General features: G+C 34.6%; 1 protein-coding gene across 1 annotated transcript in view; it reads left to right on the forward strand.

Moving 5' to 3' along the window:
- Cntn6 (contactin 6) overlaps positions 1-22,767 on the forward strand; it is a 354,660-nt gene that overhangs the window by 300,986 nt on the left and 30,907 nt on the right. Inside the window, 1 exon segment of the mRNA XM_028886665.2 lies at positions 12,409-12,536. Within this exon segment, the coding sequence (XP_028742498.1) occupies positions 12,409-12,536 (128 nt within the window).

Raw genomic sequence — 22,767 nt, forward strand, 5'->3', positions numbered from 1 at the left:
AAACCAAGGGCAAATGGGAAAAAGTAAGTTCTACCATCTATATGGTGGAATAAGCATACAAGTAGAAGTATATAGCATCTTCCAAATTCTTGTACTGAATCCTGCAGTAGCACACATGTGCAAGCTTCATCGTGGAGCGTCTGTGAACTCAAAGGCCATATCAGCAAGTTTTGAGTTTGATCATGCATCATAAGAACTTTGGGAAAAATGCAGATCCTAGAGCTGCACCCAAGAATTTGATTCTGTAGCTGTGAAACGGGACAGAGGAACCTGGAATTTGATAGCTTAAATTTAAGAAACTCCAGGATAAGCTGAGTCCAGCTTGATACATGTACATCATCTGGTAAAATCCAGACTTTTTCTGTTACCTCCTTTCTCCCTTAGGGGACATACCGAAAGTTCAACTCTTCTTCCTTCAGTGTTGCAAAGACACAAGTCCTCTGTTGCCTTGCTTTGTGAAAATATGAATCTAATTGGCCTTAGAACGATGTCAACTTACTATTAGCACTCATTTCTAAGTGACATTTATATCTCCAAAATTCACATAAATATTCAGCAGCTGTAATTTTACAGACAGAAAAGGTCAATTATTTGTGTAATTTATACAAATGACCTTTTGTTCTTGGCTTGACTCTTCACAAAGAAGTGACTGCTGGATATGTTTGAAGTACAACGATCTTCGAAAGAAGATTCTAAGAAAAAATAATGAGTAAGAATAAATGCAAAGAAGATTGCTACCTATTGGCATAGTTGAATAAATAAAAACTAGAACCAGGGTATAGAAATCACCTGCAGAACTGTGCTCAAGAGAAGTGAGGCTGTCACAACACTTTGTAACTCTTGTTAAAATTTTATGATTTCCTTATGGTTTTGACAATGTAATTTTGATTTTTCCAAATGACTTTATATAGGAACATTTTACAGAAACACACTGAAAAACCAATCTGTCCAATACCTATAGAAAGAACCTGTATCCTTTTAGTTCCTTACCCACTTCTCTTGTGGCCCATGGTAGGAGTGAGAATCCCCTAGAATTTGCCAAGACTGGAGCTTGGTATCTCCTAACATACAGTTTAGATCTATAATCTGATTGTCCATCATTAGTTACCAAATTATTCAGTTATGAACACAGTAGTAAATCAATCTGATTTACATTTTGTAACATCCTGGCATTGGTGTGCAGTGTGCCGTAAAAAGGGCCACATACAATGGGTCAGATACGTCATGTGGTATAATGACAGTATGGACCACCCATTACTTTTTCTCTTGTCAGTTCAGAAACACATAAAAGATGAAAGTACTTGAGGTGGCACTAGAAGTATACATGGAATTTTTCTGCATGTAGGAGAGTAGGCATGATGGGAGCTGTTTATGTGAACAACTTAATCTGCAGATTTAAAGTGAGTCTGACATTTGGAGTAGTTACACTGAGCCTTTGAGTTTGAATATTGACTTTCCTTCCCTGTGATAAGATATATTTCCTCAAGGATCTTCTTTGTACAGGAAGAAACTATACTTATTCCTTGAATCATCCAACAGCTGACTGAAGACTTGAGGGGTGCTTAGTTATATTTAATAATAATTATATGTATATGTACATATATATTGCCTGTTCCTAATTAAATTACCAGTGCAACCAGAAATCTATGCTTTCCATACCTGTCTCTGACTTTCATCACAGTGGAATGATGATAATGGGAATAGCATTTATTTATAGCATATCCACCATGGAAAGACAGTGTGCCAGGATGTTAGAAACATCTCTTCATGTGATTTTTGTTTTACAATATATCTATGATAAGTACACGTTTATTGTATTTTACTTTTGGATAGATAACATTAAGCCATAGTGAAGTTAAACATCACATACCCAGTCATGCAAACAATAAGTCATGCAAGGGCATTCAGCTCTAGGGAGCACTACCTTCAAGGCTGAATGTAATTGTAACACTACACCATAGACTTTTAATTAGATTTCTGATTACTTATAGTACACATTTGTTGAACTAAAGGCAACTTTAATACCACACACATTCTTTTTTCTTTGTTCAGCAATAGATTAAAACCTCTTCTCAAAATAGTCACACACATAAACAAATGCACAGGCATGAGCTTGCACGTGTGTGCACACACACACACACACACACACACAGAGCCAGAGATCTATACACTACTTTTATTTATTAATTGTATCAAATACAGGTAATCTAAATAGAACCTTATTAATCCACATCTATGTGGGTACACATGCATCAGGAGGTTAGCGGTAAAATTCGAGAGTCATTCCTCAGAAGATACCTATCTTATATATTTTTGGGTCAAGATCTCTTCATGGGAGATGTGACTCACTAACTGTGCTCACTACTTTTGCCAGCAAGCTTCATGGACCCTTCTGTCTATATCTCCAGTCTGGACCCTTTAACAACCGTTGTACTGTGACAAGCTTTTTCCATAGGTGCCGAGGCTTGTACTCAGGTCCTTTTGTTCTCATGGCAAGCACTTTACCAACTTATCTCACTTGCCAGCTCTGGATGAGAGTTTTATTAAAATATGCATCATAATTTTAGTGACATGTTGACATAGACATGGGAATCTTGTAAATATCCATGAATTTCTTCAGCTTTGTTAACTTAAATTAATCTGGGTGTAGAGTTATAACAAGTATGGCGACAAATGACAAGAAGTTGCATCCATGTTGATTGCCTAATCTCAGTCACTTTTATAAGCCTAGTTATGTAGTCTCTAAGGAATACAATCAACATGGAGCAAATTGAGATCCAGAATCAGAAATTCCACCAGGGTACATCACTTCCAGTTTCACCTTTATGAAGTAGGAGTGTCATTTCCCAGGGATTTCTGTTCTGGTATCACCAGATTACATAGTCCAGGTTACAAGAGGCAATAAATAATACCCATTAGTTTTCTAGCTCAATTCCTGAGAATCCAAGTATATTAGGGATGAAATCACCATATAAGGTCAATTGGCAATATTTGAACCTTGGTTATGTAAAGCTCAGCCACAGATACTACTTCCCACTTCTCAAAAGCCAGCCCACATGTAGAAACCACACTTAACATGTGCTCTGAAATTCCAATGTTCAGATTTCTTTCCTTTCTCTTTGGCACAAGTCTCTATCTTTTCAGTTGCTGCTTCTCTAGCTGTTTGGGGGAATGTATAGTTTCCTTTTCTGATTTCTTTTAAATCCTATGATCACTTTTCTTTTGTCCTTTGACAACCTTGCAATTTCCCATCTTCTTTTTCAGTTTGCTGGGCAGTGAGACATAGATATGTTTGCCTATGAGTCTATATTATCTCCCTTTCATGTTCGTTTAGACATCCCCCCACCCACCCAATATGACAGCCAATATGGACACTGCTCTCTCCCTTCTGCTAACCAGCAAAATGCTCCTTTAAGGCTTGCTTCACTGGGTTAATTTAGCCCAGTTTCCATCTGATGTTTTTAGTGTGTGCTAAATCTCATTTCCTTTATATTTTATGGAAGACAGCCTACTAGCACACTCTTTGGCATGCCATTGGGATGAAGACACATTATGACACAAAATTATTATGCTATTTAGCAATTTCTGTTTTCTTTCATCTCTTAATTTGTGTCTTGATTCAGGCATCATGAATCTGAATTTGTGGCCTGTGTTAGTCACTACAAAGCTGTTGCTTAAATTATATCTCTATCTTGAACATGAAGATAAATCTGGATAGATTCTGAAATCTGAAAGCCCACTTATTTGTTTTTTACTTGGAATTTATGAACATTAAACCAAAGACTTTGAATCTTCACTCTTCACACCCATAATATCACATTAGGCATAAAGTAAAAGTAAATATTAGAAATAGGCAATAGAAACTTTATATTCTTATTTAAAATGTACTAGAGTTAATTTCTCAGCCATAGGTAAAACTTCTAAATAGTTCTTTGTAAAATAAAGACTTTCCATTATGTTCATGCATGCCACAAGTAACTTTTTGGATAATCAGTTCATAGGAAATATTTTTTGTTTTTGTTGAGAGAGATTACAGAACATAGATGGATCTGATCACTCACTTCTGAAGTCCTGGATACTCAAAAGACTGAGGCAAGAGAACACTGCATTCACAGTCAACCTGAACTGCAGAATGAGATCAAGGCTAGCCTGGGTTACATCATGTGTTCAAAGGATTAACTTGGCAGCTAAGTGAGGTTCTGTCTCCTTTTTTTTTTTTTTTAATTGAAAAAAGGGGAAGAGATAGAGATGCAAGCTTATTGGTATAGTACTTGCCTACCATGCATGGGGCCCTAGGTTCATTCTTGGGCATGTAACTTAAAGAAACTCAGGAATGCTTCTTTATCTTCCATGACTGTAGAAAAACCCTGCTTCTTAAGCAAAGGTAGTTTTGGGGTCCCTTCTGTTAATAATGTCTTTTCATAAATTTTCAATTTTGTTTTCCTTTCTTTATTTTCCATGTCCCATCACTACCCAGTGATGTAAATTTAGTTATTTGTGACTAACATAACTCAGTATACAGGCTTTAACAAACATATTTGCCTGGAGATATGACAGAGTTTCCCCCACCCCCCCCAAAAAAAGGGAGAGATGCATCACAGCACTTTTTGTAAGCCAGGTAAACATTTAAGGATCATTGTGGTCTAGATTATAATAATTTAAAAGATTTTGTGGGCTGTAGAGTGGGTTCAGCAGTTAAGAGTGGTCACTGCTCTCCCAAAGGACCAGAGTCTGTTCTCAGCGCATACATTGGGTTAATTATAATAATTCTGCCTCCGGTGTTATCTGCATACATTTATACATGCCCATAAAAATAACAAATATAAATACTTTAAAAATATTTTGTAATGGATTGTGTTGTAATCCTTACTTATGCAAACTTCACACAATGAAAACTTGAAGGGATTATTTTGTTTCAACTTTTCTGCTACCATCTACAAACATACAGAAATCATTCAGCAGGTTGTGGGGAGGTGGTTAAGCTGGAAGAGTGCTTGCTTATCATGCATGAAGGCCTGGGTTTGATCCCAGCATTATATAAACTAGGGATGGTGACAGACTTGTAATTACTATAATCAGAAATTGGAGATTGGATGATCATTAGTCAATGTCATCCTCAACCACATAGAAAATGTCATCAGCCTAGATGAAATACTGACCCATTGACCAAATCAGCACTTTAGTGCTTATTTATTTTTATTTACATTTTTAAACAAAGTGTTTGTCTGAGTTCATTAGTATATTTATTTAATTAATTATATCAATAAATTAAAAAATTGGCCTGAAACAATAAGTGTGAGTAAACATTATAAAAATGCATATTCCTGCTAATTGTATACTTTATAAAATTCAGTTAAATATAAAAACAGAACTACCTCTTACTTGGGTATACATAATTTTCTTGGGTATACACACACACACACACACACACACACACACACACACACACACCACAAACTATACACATGCTACACATAGCATACACATTCTAAAAATATATACCATACATACCACAGACTGCACATACCACACAAACAACACATGCACATATTACACACACAGACACATACTTCACAAACATACCAAACACATACATCAGGCATTGTCTTCTCATCCATAAGCCACCTGTTTCAATGAAAAAATACATTTAGTATTTCCAATAGATGTGGAGAGCACATGATATCTTTAAAATGAAAAAATTACAAGGGCAATTATTCAGCTATTCTTTGGTAGGGAAAGCTTTCCTTGCACAGGCTTAGAAAAGTTGACTAGATCTGTGGGGAAGTTAAGTAACAAAACACCCACATTTCAGTTTACTGATGTGAAATAATAATAATAGGGATGAAGACAAGCATACCATAAACTGTGATTAAGGGCAGGATGGGTTAGAGATAGCTGTATTCCTTGTAATAATTTCCAAGGAAAGAGAGCTTAATTATTTGCTCAGGGAAGGATGACTGAGTAGTGAGAATGTAGATAGTGCAAGATCTTATCTTCCTGTCCTGCCAGGCATCACTTCAAAACATAGAGACATCTAGGTTCCCAATCACATCAGTTGTCCCTGGAGAGTCTAGAGGGAAACCACCTGGGGACTGTCTACAAAGAAAAGAAATGGGAACTCGTCTTCCTGCCCTCTCTTTCCCGCTGAGATCACATTATATAGATCTACGACAGTCAGAGGAGTTTAGAGAATATGAGAAATTCCTAAAGTGTTTCTGAAACAGTGGGGATGAAAGAGGGTTTAGACAAGTAGATTGGAGCACAAAACTGTGGCAAGTGAGGAGAGATTTTAGGCTTTTATCTGGCTATTCTGAAAAAAAAAATAAAAGCTAAAATTATTTTGCAAACTCTGAATATATATTTCCTCTATGAGTCTTTCAAGACTCTTTACTTTTAATGGTATATATCATATATAAATATATATGGGCATGTGTGTATTTATATGTGTTTATTTTTGTCCATGTATGTAGACTTTTTCCAACATTTTTCAACAATAGAACAGAGGTAAGTAAAATGTTTGTTCATAAATGCTCCTGAACTTTCCTGCATTATCTTTCTTTGTGTTTGAATAGTGGTGCTATCCAGGAGATAAACTGCATCTTTCAGAGTATTGATGCCCCCTTCAGTCTTGTCCTTGAGACAACTGAAATTTAACAAGATCTCTCTTTTAGTTTTATCCACTTTTTACTACATGAATGATCCAAATGAATTAATTAAGTAAGTAAAACTGAAATTTAATCCTGTACAGAGGTGCCAGGTAGTCTCTCTGTTCTATTGTCATTGGTGCCATTTAAAGTTATTGACGTGAAGACTGGGGAAATATAACCTTTATTTCTATTTATCCATGTGTACTTTAGTATTTACTTTTCAGTCAATCAGCAAGCCAGTCATTTTGGTAGCTTACTAAGTGGTGAATTTTTAAAAGAGAGGTTATTAATTGACAATGTGTTTAGCATAGATATTACACCATACCTTAACTGTAGTAATCAGGTGAAAAAGCATTGAAATGCAATATCAATATTTGATGTAAGGTGGATTCCGGGGGGATACTTTACTTTGAGGCTTAATTGTGAAGAGTAAAATTTATACAGATGTTTCTGCCTCTCATCTAACTCATTTCATTCCAATCTATTTTACATTTTCCAGATATCAGTAAAATTAGACAGTCAATTAAAATTTCATGGTCTACAGTATTATCTTCAGACAGAACCAGAAGCAATACTCTAGTTAATAATCTCACTGTAAAAATAGCAGTATTGCTCTAGTTTCAGCAATAAGAAATTATAATTGCTCAATGTCCTAATTTCCTTTATTTTAAGAATTTAGCTATTGCTAATCTTCTGTGCCCTTACATCTTGGTAAGATATCACAAAAAATACAATCTCATTTTCACCTCAGGTTAGAGTCTATGTATAAAGAGCTCTATATAAATTATAGTTATAATATATATTATATTATTATTTATACAGTTTATGAAGCATAGCTACCACATTAGGGAAACAAACAAAGTAACAGCAAAAACAAAACAAAACAAAAATATTGTACTGCCCTGAGAATTTGATGTCCATGTTCCAGATAACTGAGCCTTAATTTGTTATTTGCTATGTTATTATACCTCCCAACTGTGTTATTTACAATAGGTCATGGGATAGAAGACTAAGTGTTTGAAGGAATCTGATGGACATTACAACTTTTTATTGCTTTATTTGCTTATGATTCCTTCATGACACTCAAAAGATAGAAATGTATGCTCAATTACTTGGTAAAATCTGTCTTATGCATTTAACCTTGTAATGTTTCCATGTGTGGCATAGCTTCTACATGCCACAGAGAAACCTGCCCATTATCTTTAGCTGTCAAGCATGATTTGCTTTGCTGAATTCCTATGTTATGCACCAATTATGAAATGAAATGAATAATTTGGTACAGAAAAATACTGTTTCCATTTCTGTAAATTGGATGGTCATGCTGCATCTATATATGTGAATATTGTTAAAGTCACCTTCATACACAACCTTTCAAATATAAATGTCATAATGTACAATTGATTTAAACAATAGAACACTCATACTTAGTAAATGGTGGGAAATTTTCTATTTAATTATATGAGGGGTTGAATATCCCAATTAAATAATTACTTGAGAATAAAGACTCAAGGGAAAGAGACATAGACACACAAGTCAAGTGTCAAAACTTGGTGACTTTAAAATCAAAAAGCACCCAGAAACAGATAAACATGGGTGATTCAAGATGCCAAGTATACAGATGGATCCAAACAGATTTAAGACAGTGAGCACCGGCCACAACCAACTATAGTAGTTTTAACTATGGCACAAAGAAAAGGCTCAAATAATGATATGAACACTGAACTGAATTTGAATGGGAGGAATAGCTAGCATGTAATGAATTTAATTTTCATAACAACTCTATTAAGTGCTTAAACACAGACAAATATCATGAAGTCAGGGAAGAGAGTAAGCAGCTCTCTACTGGAATCATCTTTTTGGCATGACATTACTTTTGGCCCCTGGCATCCTTTTTCCAGATCAACCCATAATGGTACTTACTAAGGAATTTCCTGTCTTACTGTTGAAAACCATTCTGGGGTGTGTGTGTGTGTGTGTGTGTGTGTGTGTGTGTGTGTGTGTGTGTGTGTGTTTCAATTATCAAGTATGGAAAGACTTCATGATCTCACTCCATAGTGGATTATGAAAATTTGTTCTCAGAGTGACTCAGAGTGGAAGAGTAATGACCAGAACATAGAGAAAAAAAAAAGAGAAGGGGAAGGTCAGAGGTCATTTAGAGAGCAAAGCACTGTTATTTTCTAGCACAGTGTTGAAGGTGAATATAATTAATAGTAATACATTACATATCTGAAAGTAATTAGAAGAAATAAACTTGAATCTATTCATCACAAAGAATAATAAAAGTTTATGATAGTAGCTATATTAATTGCCATAAATTTATTACTACTCAATGTACGAGTGAGTCCAACCACATTTTCCCTTACAAATCTGTGCAAACATTATCTGTCAATCAAAAATATCTACTTTAAAGCTTAGAATGTTTCTTAGGCACCTGGGTTCAATATCAATATTTAGGTGATCAGAACTACAGCTCTCTCTCTCTCTCTCTCTCTCTCTCTCTCTCTCTCTCTCTCTCTCTCTCTCTCTCTCTCTCTGTGTGTGTGTGTGTGTGTGTGTATGTGTGTAGTAGAAAGACATTAGTATTACCTTTGTTTCAGGCAAGCAGATCGAATGACACTAATACTTAAAAATGACACATTCTGATTAGCTAGATTTCAGTAGGTTTAAGGTTAATGAACTGGATTCTTATCTCATCTCTAAGTATCACAGCTCAATTTGAACCCAGGTAGCTAATATATAGTCCAAGCTTTAAAGTAATTTGCACTTTTTTTAAAAAAGTTTTCAAGACAGGGTTTCTATGTATAGCTCAGGGTGTCCTGTATCCCACTTGTAGACCAGGCTGGGTTTGAACTCCGATATGCCTGCCTCTTGTCTCCTAAGTGCTGGAATTAAAGGCAAACACCAACAGTGCCTGACTTATCTTCAGTATTTAACATTCTTTATTTCTTGAATCAATATTGTAACAGCAAACAAGCTGCTTCATACATAGATATCTAGCAAACATTGGATTAATAATCTAAGAAGAAAAATCAGTTTTAATATTTCTCCACTCTCAGCTGCCTATTTAAATTTCTTTTGAGTTGTTGGAATCCTTCCCATAATTCTGTGGTGTTCATAAATGTCCACAATAAATTATATGATCTGTGTTCTATGAATATTAAGTCTGAATTTGAAAAGCATATAGTCAATAAAATTATTATTACTTTATTTTTCATCTTTGTAATTATACTCTCTTTGCTGACAGTTCATTTAAATTTCCATTTTTTTTTTTGAGACAGGGTTTCTCTGTGTAGCTTTGGAGCCTATCCTGGAACTTGCTTTGTAGACCAGGGTGGCCTCAAACTCACAGAGATTCACCTGCTTCTGCCTCCCGAGTGCTGGAAGGCATGTGTCACCACCACCCATCTCAAATTTTCATTTTTATTACCAGAATGTTCTTCCTGATTTTTGACATGTAATCAAATTTATATCTAACATGTCTGCACCTTCTTTAAATGCTAAGGAAGCCTAAGTGTAGTATAGCTAGAATACTTTAAAATCCTTTTCTCATATGTCACAATCAAACTTCCTGATACTGTATCTTCGCAAATATCCCAAAACAAGGTAATAAAATATGAATCATTATGTTTCTATGTAAATGTTGCCAATTGTGAAGTAAATATTCCATCAGTTTATAGTGTGCCTTTTGCCTTATCTATAAATATCAGCTAGTCACTATAGCCTGGTTATAGTTGGCTACATTCTTGTTCTTTTATCTTGTTCTATTTGAGAAGTATTTAGTGATTGTTAGGTAGGAGCAGCATTATGTCTCTATTCATGTAAACTGTTCTATTGGCCAGTATTGGTTTTAGGCTGTGAGGAAAGCTTTCAGTAGTCTCTGAATGATAAAAGTAGAGAGTGAACTGCATTGCTTCTTACTCATGAAGTCAGGCATAGGGCTGTGTATTGTATACTACAGTAACTTTGCTACTGTGTGTATGATGTGGTATTGTGATTTGTAAGGTGAATCAGGATTTATTAAGCCAGATGCTTCAGAAATGAGAAATATAATGCACATCTGCTATGGGAGAATAGTGTAATGTCATAAATTTCATGACTTAGGACATTCTAAATCCTTTTCTGCTCATTAGCAAGAATCTGGAATTTATCCTCAGTAGTAGTCCAGCATCAGACACTGGTTTCATGTAAATTCTAGTTGACTGATATTCACTATGGTTCAAATTGGATAATTAATTATATTAGCTCAATTTTGTGTTGTACAGATATTAGAAACAATGATCTGTTTGCACTTCTCCAAATAACGTTTTGTTTAATAGTTATGACATGCATGCAAATAGGCTTGCCCCTCTTCTTTTGAAAACTGTAGTCATTAATATTAGTTTGTTGCCATTTTATTTGGTAGAATTCTGAATACTAATCAGTATTTTAAAAACTGCATTTTTGAAATATTGCTAAGTAAAATTGTTTGCCATAGAACTGGAAACCTAAATTTGAGAAAATGTTTTATTTGTTCCCATTTTGTCTCTTTCATAAAAACATTTTGTTGACGTAAGGAAGAACACACTTGGGTTTTTGTAGTGATACTTTATTTGTGCTGAAGTGTGATATTTTATTTGTATGTTAATAAATAAAGTTTGCCTGGAGATCAGAGGTCAGCGAGCCATAAACAGAAATCAGGCTGTGGTAGCACACACCTTTAATCCAATCACGTGGCAAGCAGAGTCTCTGTGTGGTCAAGGACACAGCCAAGCATGGTGACATGAGCCTTTAATCCCAGTACCAACCATAGAGACCCTGAGGTCTGTACAGACAGGCAGTGATGAGGAAGTCATGTGGCTGGGCTTAGAGCCAATAAGAAGGCAGAACAGGAGGCAATAAAAGCTCAGTGTAGACAGGAAGAAGCTCTCTCTCTGGAAGCTTCTGTGAGGTGGTAAGCTGAGGCTAGTCATGGCTATTCACTCTGATCTCTTTGGCGATTACCTTTGTATTTGACTCTGTGTTTCTTATTTAATAAGACTGTTTAGAAATTTGTCTACAGGTTTTGTCTATTTACATTAAAATTATGACATTTACTTAGACTACATCTTAAGGTCAGAGAAAACTTGATGGGGACCATTCTGGAACACCTGGAATGTCTGAGCTAGTCCTCTTTTGTGTACTGTATGGTATAAGAATATTTAATTCCAAGTGGTACATGAATAATTCATGTTTATACTTTACTTTGTTACTTTTTGGTATGATGTGCTACATAATAAGCACAGCCCTTGCACACAGAACCGTGCAGCTTGTCTCTCCAACTGTCTAGCAAAGGTAAATATTTTCATGATTCAACTTTCTTGTTTGGTCATTTAAAAGGCTTTGTAAGACTTGTTTTATGAATGCACTGATTAAAAAGTGAAGTTTGGCTTACATTCTTACAAATTCAAGTTCAATTTTCAAAAGTGAGTTAACTATTCCAAATGTATAACAAATTATTTCATTTCTTATTCATTTATCAATTGACTGTTAGAACAACAGGCACTCAATTATTTGATTTTTAACATACACTGAAATAAATGGTAATGATTCAAGTGATAGCATAATATTCTATGTCAACATAAAATCTTATGCCTTTTATGCTGTTTAGATTTAAGATGATTACAAATTTAGAGCATGATAATAGTAAATGAATATTCTTAAATATCCATAATTTAAGTAATATTTGAAAATATTTATGATTTATGCATTTCAAATAGCCTTCTATTGTATATTTTCTTTTTAGAGTGTTTCTCTTGGAGGATGGCAGCCTTAAGATATGCAACGTGACCAGGTCTGATGCTGGGTCTTATACCTGTGTAGCCACAAATCAGTTTGGCAATGGGAAAAGTAGTGGAAGTCTCATCGTAAAAGGTACTTTTTTTGTTTTGTTGAAACAAAAGGGGGACCGTTGCATACTACAGTCATCTACACTTCTTGATTTGTGTTGCCATGCCAAACTGGTAACATATTGTATGTGTAGAACATTTAGTTCAACTGCTTCCATATCCATTAGTGGGGTGTCCATCTCAGGAATGTAGTGGTATGATAAATGTGAATGCTTTGGCAGTTAACAATGTCAATGTGTGATTTTGCAGAGTTAAAACCTGCTTCAGAATATTAAAAGTCCCCATATGCCTTAGTGTTTGGCACCATAGACATTTTGATACAATTCCTGTGTAGCTCCTTCTTTGATTAAATGTCACTCAGATGCTCCTCTTTTGTATGATCATTTACATGTGTTTTAGTTACTTTTCTATTGCTGTGAGAAAACAACATGACCTGCAATGAAAGAAGGGTTTATTTTTTTATTTCAAGAGAAATAGGAATCCATCACCATCCTGGCAGGAAGCATGACAACAGGCAGGCAGGTATGGTGAGGACAGCAGCTGAAAGTTCACATCCCAGATAGCACATTGGGAATGCCTCAAGACTGAAAAAACACAAATCTCACCCCCAGACAAGCATCCTCCAACACAACCACACCTCATAATCATTCTAAAAGAGTTTTGCCAACTAAGGACTAAGTTTTAAATATATGAGCCTATGAGGCAGGGGCATTCTCTCTCATTCAAGCCTTAATGCTATGTATCTAAGACAATCCAGTTTAAAATCTGCTCACTTGTTTAAACAACTCTTGGTCCATAATTAAGATAAGAGAGTTTTGTGAAGCCACATTAATAAGCAGTTTTTTCAAAGTCACATTGTCCGTAGGAGCCTTACAGTATACCTCTCCTAGAAAACAAAAAAACTAGTATGATTTAGCAAGGTAAAGCTGCATATTCCACTAAGTCTTTTAAGCTAATATCAACTCAAATGCACCTACATTTATCACCAAGGGACATAATTAGTATCAGGATTGTCTATTCTCTACTAGTGCTACTTTGTTACATTTAATATTGGTTCATGGAAATGGTGTGTTTACTGGAAGCCATGTTATGTCTATTATTTCTTGCCTCCCGGATGATAAAAATGACTGTCCCAGTAAAGCAGTGTGTGCAGTTAATTAAGCCCAAATGATTCAATTCTGCGATTTTGTTTTCTCATATTTTCTGTATAAAGAAATGTATTCAAGAAAAAGCAGTTACTAATTTCAACCATCTTTTAAAATAACTAATGGAAAATAAATACTCACCTTTATCCCTGGAAGACATTTCTGCCAACTTGTCTCAAGTGTATGACATAATGTGGACAATTGTCTGAGATACTCTGGGAAACAGTAACTGAGAAGAATCAATGTGTCAAAAATCCCACCAGTGTGACACATTTTCTAAAACAAACACAAAGAAATCTCCTTTCTTAAGATTGTATTGTCATTAGTTTCTAAAACAGAGATGGACTTCGTGTTTCAAGACACATGTCATGGTTTTATTGAATACCAGGGTATTTCTGCAGCAAAATTTCTGGAGCTTATATACAGAAAAGTGCTTTATATTTGAAAAGTTTTTTATGTTTGAGGAAAAAACATGTTCTGGAAGAGAAAATGTGAGTTTTATTGTATCATTTTAAATTAAGACACTATAGAGTGTATATTTTCATTTAATGATAGTAGATGATAAAGTATAGTAGAGGAGTCATGCCACTGTAGTTGAGCATTAGATGTATAGAGACACCCATGGTTATACAAATAGGAAGTAGGAAGGATAGAAGTCAACAGTAGTAATGTGTTCTATGAGGATCAATTTATGTGGAATATTGAGGAATTAAGTTTGTCTGCCTTCTAAAATACAATAGTAGGGCTGATGGTTTTGCTGGTCAAATACCTTACAACCCTTCACTCTAAGGGCTAAGGAAAGAAAGGTTACTGGGTAGATTGAACTGAATGAAAGGCTTCTTCCAAGGTCTTTGAAACTCTTAATATCATGATACCCACTTCACAGTAATAGTCAATGACAATAAATGAAAAATGACTTACTTAGAATTGTCTAGAATGTGCCTTGTATTGTTTATCTCAGTGACATATTTGAGGCAACTCATTTTGTTTCTGTGTTTTTCGGGTTTTGTTTCTAGTTCTTGTAATGGGAATATATTTATCTATATTTGAGGTAATTTCTAACAGTCCACCATAATCCACAAATACTCTATTTCCTAACGAAGGACATGATTATGTAAGATTATTTTGAGGGTTTTTTTTTTTTGTATTTTGCAAAAGACAACAGAAACATACACTTGAGACAAGTTGGCAGAAATATCTTCCAGGGATAAAGGTATTTATTTTCCATGAGTTATTTTAAATGATAGTTGAAATTAGTAACTGCTTTTTCTTGAATACATTTCTTTATACAGAAAATATGAGAAAACAAAAACTTATTCTTTTGTCTACTACTATTTATTGGGTTTTAATATTTTTTTATTTTTGAGTTATCATTACATGTAAAATTATTGAATCTAGAAAACAGTAATTATTTATTGATAGGAATAGAGAAAACATTGCCTCATATTTTACAAGTTTATGCAGAGCCAGGCATATATAATCTCTAAAACTGACCCAAGATTTAAAATGTTTATTGTAAGCTTCCATTAATCTTTGATATCTAATAGAACACATTTTAGTTTAATATTATTAATATCTGTAATGATTTTATTTATTTATTTATTTATTTTATTTAAAGTTTTGGGGGATTTAATAGATGAATACACTCTATTTATATCATTTGCACCCCTATGAATCTTCCTGTGTCCCCCATTTTTTCCATGGAATTCACGAGTTCGTCTATAATTATCATTGTCATAAATAATCTATGGAGTCTATCTAAAGTTATTCATATGTTCACATGTCTAGGGCTGACCACTTGCAATTGAATATCCTATTAGTGGAATTTGGCCCTGGAGAAAACTGATTTTCTCTTTTTCACCAGCCACTGATTGCATATAGCTCTACATTGTGCAATTTTGCCACAGTATGTTGGTGTATTGACTGTTGTGGTCAGCAGGAAAGTCTTGTTTAGGCAGCAACATTGTTGAGGTTTCATGAGTGTAGCTTCCCTGTGCAGTTGAGAAGACACTGTTTCCCAACAGAGTCCTGGCAGTATGTCTGTCACTCTTCTCCAAGTCGTTGACTTTGATCTAATGGACCCAAGCATCCTTCTACACTTTCGTCTTCTTATAGACTATGCAGTTCAGTAACTGATTATGATGATAGAGCACTCCTTGCCATTTTAGTACATTAGCATAAATAAGGCAAGAAGAATTTATGTTTTAATCTGAGATGGATTTGAAGTCCTATTGCACGAATAGTAGCTGCGTGTGCCCAGTATAGACACTGATCTGAAGGATATTCTGACTGATCGGAAGGATATTCTGATTGATTGGAAGGATATTCTCCTTCAACTCTGTCCACAGAAATGTTTTCTGTACTGGCTTATTTGTCTCTAAAATGTGACAGTTTTGACTGTAGCTAGAGTTTTCCTGCCTGGCCCATAGTCAGGACAAATCTGTCACCCACCAGTCCCATAGCCGCTCAGACCCAACCAAGTAAACACAGAGACTTATATTGCTTACAAACTGTATGGCCATGGCAGGCTTCTTGCTAACTGTTCTTACAGCTTAAATTAATCCATTTCCATAAATCTATACCTTGCCACGTGGCTCATGGCTTACCGGCATCTTCACATGCTGCTTGTCATGGCGGCAGCTGGCAGTGTCTCCCCCTCCACCTTCCTGTTCTCTCACTTCTCCTCTCTGTTAGTCCTGCCTATACTTCCTGCTTGGCTACTGGCGACTCAGTGTTTTATTTATTGACCAATCAGAGCAACACATTTGACATACAGACGATACCACAACATTTGACTATTTCAGAATTCAACCTCCAGGAAACAAGTTACAGCAAAGATTATCTAAAGAAAATGGAGATTTTTAAATACATTTACCTTTTCAATCTTGGAGTTTATGTTCACTGATTTCTAATAGATATGACTTGCATAAGAGGGTAAAAATTGTAGGAAATCTAAGAATTTTGTGAAGAAAATCCACTGTCCTAGTGTTTACAACCACACTGGATGGTGAATGACCTGCAGGAAACCTGCCTGTGTTGATATAGCCGATGTCAATATATGTGGTCATCAAGTTGTTCTTATTTATTTATATATAGTCATAGGAATGAAATTTCGTAGATTTTTATTTTAATCTTCAGAAAATGTATAAATCTCACACTAAGGGATTTTGAGTTTTTGTTTGTTTACCAATGACAAACACTCTATACAATATGAATGTACAGATAGTTAATTATATCCATTCATAGGAAAAGAAGTTACATATATTCACAAAACATATATACAATATATTTACAAGCACTTAAAAAAAAAACTATTATTAACCTGCAGAATCTAATCTTGATTAGGTTGTCCAACCTTCATATAATCCTGTCTCAACTAGACTGCTGTCTCTCATATCCTTCATTCAAGGATGTTGAAGGTAGCATTGTTAAAAAAAAAAAAAACAAAAACAAAAAAAAAACCTGTCATTTTACAACCTATAAATTTGAAGCTTTGGCCGGGCAGTGGTGGCACACGCCTTTAATCCCTGTACTCGGGAGACAGAGCCAGGCAGATCTCTGTGAGATCGAGGCTAGCCTGGACTGCCAAGAGAGTTCCAGGAAAGGCACAAAGCTACACAGAGAAACCCTGTCTCGAAAAAAAAAAAAAAAAAAAAAATTTGAAGCTTTAGTCTGGGAAAAAGTAGTGTATATTGTTCTAACCATTTTCTTACCCATCAAGATGGCTTAATATTTGTATGTGCATTGTCTGACACATAATGTCCATCTGATGGTCATTCCAATGTCAAAGATGATTTTATTGCTCTAACCTAAGTTAGTACATGCTAGTCAATATAAGGATAACAGTGGTGAGTAACAAATGAGAAATTTCAATAAAGCTGATAAAACAATCATATCCCTTTGAATTTATTTATCAGCTTCAGTCATGCAGGAAATGTTGCTGTTAGATAACATGTAAAAAGATAATAGTTTACAAGAGTGAGATATTTTCCAGCTTAATTTTAGCTGATATGGCTTATCTGTGTTAAGAGGATTCTGAAGTTATCTGCACTGTGTGTCTGGAAATTTCTACTTCACTAATGCAGCAGGATGAGGCAATTTTCTATTCAGATACTGTGAATGCAATTAGCAGCTGCCTTGCCAGATCCTTGCAAGATGCCCAATGTGATTTGAGGACATGTTCTATAGGCACAAACAGGGAAGAGAAGGGAAAATAGTTTTAAGGGTTTTTCAATATTAGGACTTTAAATAAAAAGTCACATCCTATACATATATAAAATGGTATATGGATATCATACAAAGAAATGAATTATTTGATCTGGCATTTAGAAAGTTATTGAAAAGCAGGGTAACAGCAGGCTATAAAAATGATCTTGTTTGCAGGCAACATTTGTTTTTGTTTCCCCACTGGAGAAGTTTTGGATGTTCAATTATAGGCCTCATTGCTTCAGCATTATTTTCAACTGAAATGTCGGAACTTGAAAAAGCATATCTAATGTGCAAATTAAGTTTATTGCTGCTCATTTAGTTGTTTATTCTTTGTGATAGAAGTCTTTATTATACCCACATACAGAATGGCCTCTGCTTTTTCTCATGTAGAATGAGAGCACTCTCTAAGATTGGTCAGCATTACTGAGAGGAATGCATACCCAAGCCAGGCAGATAATTGGAGGCTTTGTGGATTTAAACAGCAATGCAGAAGCTTTGCGCTGTTTTAGCGCACATTTATCATAAACCCCGGCTTGTTTGAATAAACCAAATGTTCAGTCTCAGAGATATGACAGGGAGTTGGATCACATGTGTCATATTGTAGAGATTGAGAGAATACCAGTGAAATTTTCTGAGTATGACCATCTCACTCAAAATATTAATCTCATAGTCTACATTCCTCTTAAAAGAGGGATTTCATGTATTTTTCGTGAAGACGTTTTTTTTTTTTTTTTTTTTTTTTTTTTTTTGATTTTTCGAGACAGGGTTTCTCGGTGTAGTTTTGTGCCTTTCCTGGATCTCGCTCTGTAGACCAGGCTGGCCTCGAACTCACAAAGATCCGCCTGCCTCTGCCTCCCGAGTGCTGGGACTAAAGGCGTGCGCCACCACCGCCCGGCGACATTTTTTAATTATAAAGTATTGATGAGGAAATTATTTTGGAAGATGAAATACACACACACACACATAATTTTAATACTGGTCAGGATAACTTTTTTTATTTTTCCTTCAATACCACAATTAAAGTTAGAGTGGATTTTTGGTCCTCAAATACTTGATTCTTACAATTTTTCGGGTGCAATTGTAGAAACGAAATGGTGGTTTGAAAGAAAATGGCCCCCAAAGGATCATAGGGAATGGGACTATTAGGAGGTGTGGCCTTTTGGAATGTTTCACTGGCAGTGGGCTTTGAGGTCTCCGATGATCAAGTCAGACTCAGAGTAGCAAGTCTCTTCCTGCTGCCTATGGAGCCAGATGTAGAACTCGCAACTCCTTCTCCAGCAACATGTCTGCCTGCACAATGCCATGCTTACCACTATGACAATAATGGATTAACTCTCCAAAACTGTAAGCCAGCCCCAATTAAATGTTTTCCTTTATAGGAGTTGCTGTGGTCACGGTGTCTTTTCACAGCAATTAAAAATGTTAACTAATCACAACCAAAAAACATGTATCATTTTCTATCTATAGAACTGCAAAGCTCTTTAATTCTGTAATGCCTACTAGAAAGTTACAATTGAAAAGACAAGTGACCTGAAGTCTTTATAAGACATGGACATTTGATAACATAAGTACAGTAATAGCCTACTAAGCACCAAGGGCTTTGAAACTGAGTAGTTGGCATGTCTTATTCATTGTGCAGAATCTGCAGTGCAGAATTTCAGAATAAATGAGTTTCTGCCTTGATTATTAGTTCCCATATAGATCTATATGAAATTTGTCATCCTTATTTTCTGATAAAATATTTCATATAACATTGCATAGTTCCTATACTTGTGTACTATGTATATGTCTAAATGCTATCTCTTGCCTAATTCTATTTTTTGTTTGGTTTATTAACTATACCATTATTTGCTATTATTCTGGATTTTTAAAATATTATAAAAGATAAATGGCTAACAGTGACTTCAAGTAAACTGGGCTATATGGACCATGATCACCATGATTACTTTGTGCTTTGAAATTAAAGAATATCCAACCTAACCTATGGTAGAAAATAATTAAAGCACTGCATGTAGATTTTAGTGTGTGAACATACTTTAGCAGATAACTTTAGCATATCGCAAAATATGTTAAAATTCTAGTTTTATTGTTTGTATGCATGAGGAGTAAAATTATAAGTAACAATTAAAAATTTTCATTTCTAATTAGCTTGAATGAGAGAAATAAATTCTACATCATACTGATTTCTGCTGTGTTTGCTTTGCTCTAAGCATTTTTGAGGAGCATTCATTTTGAGTTTTCTTGACCTTATTTGTTTGCTTGGTGTCCTGTGGACATGACAATAATTCAGTTCGATGTCTATCTCAGTTCCTCCCTTCCATATCAATATACCTGCTCCTGGATATCAACACTGTGTTGTTTGAATACCACCCTTTTCTTTTGTTAAATATATCCCCTTATTTTGGCAGATTTTACATTCCAGTAGTTTCTGAAAATTAATTCAATAAAGAAACAACTTAGAAAGTGCCTGTATTCTATGATTTCCCTTGATTAATGGTTTGCTTGGAAATGCAAATCTGGATTGAAATCTTCACTCCAGAAATTTTATGATGTTATCATGCCATGAAAAAAACTATCTGTCACATAGCAAAATGAAGTTCTTCCTTAAAATTTGATCAGCAATGAATGAATCATTGTTTGGGAGTTAATAGATTATGAATACTCTTTATCACTATCCTGCATCTGATTTCCTTTCACATTCAGGGTGATCACTCCAGCAATGATCCTTATTTTCTCAGTCAAATAATACCACAAATAACAAAATAAAGGCATTTAAAAATACCCTTTCAAACAATCTTAGAAGGCTGTCATTATAATTTTCTCAAATAATAAATTATAAAATATGTGAGATGCACATGTTTTTCTACATGCTCTTACACATAGCAACTTATTACTAATGTAAAACATTAGCATGCCTTTCTGTATTCCTCCTTATAGTGGTCCATTTGTGGTGAGAATACCAAAAGCTAATTCTCTTACCTAATTTACAGAGCACACAGTGCAGGGTGGATAACAATGCCACCCTGCAGGATGTTAGTGTTCTGTGCTTACTCTTCATAATAACTAACTACTTTTGTTACCACTTGCCAGTGCATCTACATTCCCCCCCACCCATCCTCTCCCTGGTATCCACCATTGCACACAATGTTTTTATGTATGAAGCAATCTTAGAATCCACATATAAGTTAGTGAGTATAATAATTTTTCTGTTCATGAAAATAATCCTTATAGCATATTAAGACATATTTCTCATGTCATCCTGGCAGATCTGTGATGTCAGAAATGAAAATGTCTTTTTTTTATCATTGAGCTGAATAATATTTTAATAGGACTCTGTTGTGAAAGTCTACATTTTCTTTATCCTTCCAATGAATGATAGATGCAAACTATACTTTCATGTATCAACTCTTGTGAATAATGCTGTGATGAATGTGGGTGTGTAATAAGACCAAGGAATGCTGTACAGTATGAAAGTTCTTATTTTATGTTTTTATGGAACTTTCATATTGGTTTTATTTTATTTTTTCCTAATGGATGTATCTAATTAACAATATCGTTAAGAGAGCATGTGTTACCTTTGCTTCACAGCCTTAACAACACTTATCTCTTGTCTTTTTGCTAAAAGCTCTTCTAAAAGGTGTGATTTTTTGATTTGCATTTCCTTGATTAGGAGTGTTAAGTATCTTCATAGATACTCTTGGGCATTTATATGTTTTCTTTGGGGAAAATATGTATTTGCTTGCAAGCTGAACTACTGTAATGTTAATAAAGCTTTTATTGTTAAAAGAAAACCAGTTCCAATAGAAGCATGTAGATACAAACAGAGCAGTAGAAAAGGTGAAGCAGATTAGAAATCAGAGATATTCAGGAACTTAGAGAGGGGCTCATATTTCCAAAGCATATTTTAATGTTTCTAGTCTTCACAAGTTATTTTGTAAGAAAAAAATAGAATAATATCACCTATTTGAAGTGTTATTTATATGATAGAATACTTTATATTTGTATCTTAGCAACACTTCCTGTCATGTTATAAATATATGAAGACAGAGCCCAATGTTTGTAAGGAGAGAACAGGCTGATAATGTATTTTGTACATTGTGGACCTTGAGGTAGAGTTGTTAGCTTCAAGCAGTAATCTTGGAAAGATTACCTCTCATAAATGAAGATTTCAACCATGTCATTAGTATAAAAGAAATCAAGACATAATTATAAAAAGTATTATATTCATTATGGTTAATGATATTAGACACATTTGCTAACCTTTTTGGGGTTCTAAAATGTTCTAGAAATCATCACATGTAGTAGTGTTCTTGACCACTGATATATAAGAGATTTTATGTTTCTGATTTTTTTTATGATTAGCTTTCCTGTCTTCTAGCAAGTTCATAACTGAAGATAAGTTTTGGAAACATATTTGCAATTATGACTTTAAATTTGAGTAAAACTCAAAAGTGTACTGAATTGTATAAAATTTCTCCTTACATATCTGAAAAGCAAGATGAGTATGTGAAACTATTTTGGTGTGATGACTTTGTATGGCCAACGTAGATTAAAAAAAAGTTAATATTGGTATTCCAAACTTTCTCATTTGTATGTGGGATAAGTTTTAAAAAGTAGTTAGTTTTTATTACTTTAGATGCTATGTGGAAACTATTGTTCTGTATGGTGTAGAACAACTTTCATTCTCTCTAGCATTTTTTGGTCATTGTCTTCTATTGTAGAAAAAATTAAAAATACACATAGAACTGGAGGAAATAATACAAAGAGTCTTAAGTGGACATTAAACAACTGATATCTAAATTTCTTTCTTGTAGATCCTTACCTACTTCCCCAGCACTTATCCTAATTAATGGGGGAAAGCAAATTCTATATATCATAGTTTATCTGTAAGCGCATCTGAAT

This window comes from Peromyscus leucopus, chromosome 3, assembly GCF_004664715.2.
Source record: "Peromyscus leucopus breed LL Stock chromosome 3, UCI_PerLeu_2.1, whole genome shotgun sequence".
Taxonomy (NCBI): Eukaryota; Metazoa; Chordata; class Mammalia; order Rodentia; family Cricetidae; genus Peromyscus; species Peromyscus leucopus.